The following is a 4,476-nucleotide window of genomic DNA, read 5'->3' as shown; positions in this document are numbered from 1 at the left end:
GTGTGTGTGTGTGTGTGTGTGTGTGTGTGTGTGTGTGTGTGTGTGTGTGTGTGTGTGTGTGTTTTTTAACTGCACCACATTCTCTTTACCCTGTTTAGCCCCCCTTTTTTGGTTTATATTTCAGTATTACCCTCCAAAGCCTCATAGGACGAACACTGAGTGTGTGGGCAGCAGAGAGCATCACTTAATTTCTACAACAGATGGGGATTATTTTAGTGCTTTTGATTTTTATTTTTGATTTACTGAATAAATGTCTGGACGCATGGAAAAATGACCACAAATGTAAAAATTGTCTAAATTTTGTTAAGATCCACCACTGAAAGGAAAAAGGCAAGCAGTAATATTTTTACCGGTATGTGTGTGTTTGCCTGTTAGCAAAAAAATCTCAGAAACCACTGAACAGATTGTAATGAAACTCACAGAAAGTAATCCTTGGATGTTTCAATTGATTATCTTTTGAAATCCAACTCAAATTCAAATGGCTGCTACACACAACTGACTAAATCATTTTTACAGATATTGAGCTAAAATTTGATTTGGTAGTAGGTTAGAGTTATTTACAATACATAAGTTCTAACAGATCCAACAATATCACACAGCGCTTGTATGAGGTTATTTACAAGGTTTAGTCCATGTATCTCTACGTCTGTTATTTCTTCAATTGTTCCCTGTTTCAGTGACTATAAGCAGCATACTTTCCTTTAAGAAATGCTACATTTTTATATCTGCCTGTCATTAGTCAGGGTATGGGTGTGAAATCCAATTTACCTCAATGAGGAAATCCCCCATCCTGAGGCCCGCTCTCCATGCCACGCCCCCTTCATCCACAGACTCCAGGTACTGCAGCGCAGGGAAGGCTGGCGTTGGAGTGAACTCCTCTATGGGAGTCTGAGCTGCATGAAGTGACAACCATCAGTACGCACTGAGTACATAAGAGTAGAGTCATTTGAATCTTAAAAAAAGAGCTCAGAAACGTGGATTCTGGGAAATTAGTCCTGCACAGTATAAAATTTAGAGAGCTTGCTTACCTTTGGCTCCTCTAAGCACAAAGCCAAAGCCTTCATTGTCTTTCTTCTGAAGGAGCACTGTCTTCTCCTTAATGATGTAGTCACTGTAACAGGAAAGTAACATTTAAAAGGAAAAACGGGGAAGCAGATAAAAAGGACAGAGTGAAAAAAAGACAAGAGAGGAAGAGAACTATGTGAATTTTAATGCTAATTTCAATAAGAGAAAACATCTTTTCCACATGCAAATAACACATTTTCTCACTGTGACAAACAGCTATACTGCATCACGTTATGATATCACACTGCAGCAAAAGACAGGTTGGCTTGAGATTACCATAGAAAAGGCGTTGGTGCACAAAGGGGTTGACGGCAGGGGCACAGTTAAAGCCATAAAGGGAGGAACTGCATGTGAGATGACTTTCCAAACTAAAGACTGATCCAGCTCGAGCCGACAAGCACTAGGGGCCAGGAGGAACGGCACGTTAGAAAATGTGCACATACACTGATAATGGAAACTTCCAAATGCACCTAAATCACTGCATTAGCTTTCACTGCCTCTGGCAGCTTTTGGAAGGATACTGCTTCACCGACTCCTATGCACCACTACCGGTCGTACATGACACTTCAAATTATGTGGAAGATGAAGTCAGACATGCCTCTGATCCCACCCCCACACAAACAGCTCGTTTTTACTCGAAGTCCACAGCCTGAGAGGACATAAGCAGGCAGCAGTCATGGATAATGGTGTCGCAATCTTAATAATTATTAGAAGTTAGATTAGTAGAAGCTCCTGCATTATTTGATTACCTCTGAGATCTTTTTAACCAGGACCTTTTCCTCTAGTTAAATGGACTCCACACAAAGCTTCAGCTCATAACTCACCACTGGACTTGACTTTCCAACAATGTCAATTCATTTTGACTCATAAAGCCTGAGGCTCAAAGAGGAAAGAATTCCAGATATTTTCTTTCAGAAACAGGTCGTATTTCTGCCGTAGGTTTTGCCCATTGATTGAACTCAAACTAATATCACATCAAAATATTTGATTTCACACAAAAGGGCTGTATTTGAAAGTGAAAAAAAAAAGTGTTTCTCTAATACAAAGCTGGATTCAAACTCTTAAAATGCAGCAGGGGCAGTTCTAGGGGGCGCCACAAAGTGTCTGCTGCCACTGGAAAAAATATCTTGCCACCCTTGTTGCCATCACTATTTACTGGCCAACATATATTTGGACATTTTGCACAGTGTTGAAAGTCAAAGACATCTCCACAGAACTTTAATCCCCATTCTTACTCACAGATTACGAATTTGCACTTGCTTGAATTTCAACATGGATTTACCCGCCAACGAACTTGGAAATTTTGAAATKATTTCAAGACCTCCCTATTGTCAAAATAATGGTCTAAATACGAGTCATCAATGAATCTGATGAAAACAGGAAAACGTTGACAAATAGCAAACAGTGAAGTGTTGATAGATAACTCAGTTGAATCAATCAAAAGTAAATTTTCATGTGACAGTACMTTATGTCAGAACTTCTTGCCCCATTTTGCCACTTAAGAAAAAAACTTGTATTGCTGATCTGTCTTAGATTCATCACTGTGAGGCAGTGAGTTAGCATTTACAAAATAAAAACAAAAATCAGAGGAATATTTAAATTAGTTACTCACGATTATCTGCAAGGTTGTACACAAACTTTACCTTTTCAGCAACAACACTTCAGTCCAAATAGTAGCACCATAAAGAAGGTATATGTTGTATATAAACATCCCTGCCTTCTATTGTTGCTGAGATGAACCCAGCAGGATCTAGTTTAAGGGAAGCCATGCTGTGTTTTGTAACCAGAGTCTGTGCACTAATGATATGAAACTTTAAGTCCCACCTCTCTCAGCATGAAAGAACTTACAGTAATATAACTTAATTTACAAGAAAACATATTTTTGAACATAAAGCAACAAGAATCAACACCTAAAAATAATTATCTAAGGTGTTGTTTTTTATTTTTAATTTCCCGGGGTGGGACTTAAAACTTGTACCAGTCTGTCAGGAAATTTGGTTTCGTTCTGACTTCAGCTTCCTGGTTCCGGTCAGAAGTCTATATATTCCGTGTATAAATAGAGTTTTATGACCTAAAGTTAAATGCCACTATTTTGATAATCCTTAGCAGTAAGGTCTGCAGTGTAGTATGCAACTACATGGTCAACAATCAAATGCCAGCTTTCATTCAGTTTTATTACATGCCTGTAGGGTTATATTATTCCACCTCCCTTCTGCATTCAACTCTGAAAAGCCTACTGGTAACAAAAGACAAGAATAGAACATTATTATGATCCACGCATGCCTACAGAACAAATTCTGGCAAACGCAAACGGAAAAGATTTTGGCAGTTYAACTTCAGAGGCACAGCAGCGTCATGAGAGCATCGACCTGCAAAGCCTGAAGACCCAGACTTCACCGCTGAGCCTGTAACTTTAGCACTGAACAGACGATCTCTGTTTCCTTCACCGAGGTCCGTTCCTCGTGTGTTCTCCATCAACATTACTGTTTCGCCAACGCTCAGCCGCCTTCCAGCCATCTGCTCCTCACACCTCGGTCCTTTTTCTCTCACCCTGTCCTCCATCATGCTTTCCTTCTCTGAGGATCAAAGGAACACAGAGTGGGTGGACAGATCCACCGGGGCTCTTTATCCGTCCATTTGTTGGTCCCCCSCCCAGGGAGGGGGTGTTCTAAGTGGCATTGCAGGTTCACGGTGAAACACCTGATTTCCTTAAAGCTGTTCCACTCAAGTGTCCCCACAGTGAAGCTCAAGACCAAACAGGGACCGCCAAAAAGCACAAGTGTCTCTGGTTAATCTCTTCCTCCAACTGGATTATGCTCTCTGTGAACTGGCCGCAATGAAGCTGGAGACTGGAGTTATTGTGTACCCTCCTGAGTCATCCTCTTTTCTATTCACAATCACTGGGAGAAAAAAAGGCGGCATTTTAACCATTCACCTGCTGAATGAACAAACAGACGGATTGGCTATGCGGGGGCATTACCGACACACAATAAGTGAAGCGGTTGACAGATGTTACCGACTCACACAGGAGAGACACTCCCACAACAAGCACTGGATGACCTAAAGCACATATTTTATTCAGTGTACAAAGTTACATAGGCTTATACATGCATGCAGACACAGACATGTACAGTATTTCAAATTAAAGGAACAGATAAATTACACCATTTTCTTTCTTCTCCACAGTCAAACCACACATTTTTTTTAGTGACGGGTAAAACAAACACTGAAAATGAACGCTTTGTTTGCAAAAGAACAGGTATTTTAATGGGAAAATAGCTGAGGAAAGAAATTACGACTCAAAGAATGAAATACACCCACACTGTCTGACTGAGATGCATCAATATGGGCTTTCTTTCATGCACTGACACACACACACACACACACACACACACACACACACACACACAC

The 4,476-nt window shown here is 40.5% G+C and overlaps 1 protein-coding gene across 1 annotated transcript in view; it reads right to left on the bottom strand.

Annotated features, from left to right (window-relative positions):
- Nucleotides 1–768: 768 nt before the first annotated feature.
- LOC106511626 (SH3 and multiple ankyrin repeat domains protein 2) overlaps nt 769–4,476 on the bottom strand; it is a gene marked incomplete at its 3' end in the record, with an annotated part of 6,574 nt that continues 2,866 nt past the window's right edge. The window contains 1 exon segment of the mRNA XM_014000379.1: nt 769–893. Coding sequence (XP_013855833.1) covers nt 769–893 — 125 coding nt within the window.

This window comes from Austrofundulus limnaeus, unplaced genomic scaffold (genome assembly GCF_001266775.1).
Source record: "Austrofundulus limnaeus strain Quisiro unplaced genomic scaffold, Austrofundulus_limnaeus-1.0 Scaffold3010, whole genome shotgun sequence".
NCBI classification, from domain to species: domain Eukaryota; kingdom Metazoa; phylum Chordata; class Actinopteri; order Cyprinodontiformes; family Rivulidae; genus Austrofundulus; species Austrofundulus limnaeus.
The sequence above is the reverse complement of the archived record's forward strand: the minus strand, read 5'-3'. Positions and strand labels throughout refer to the sequence as shown.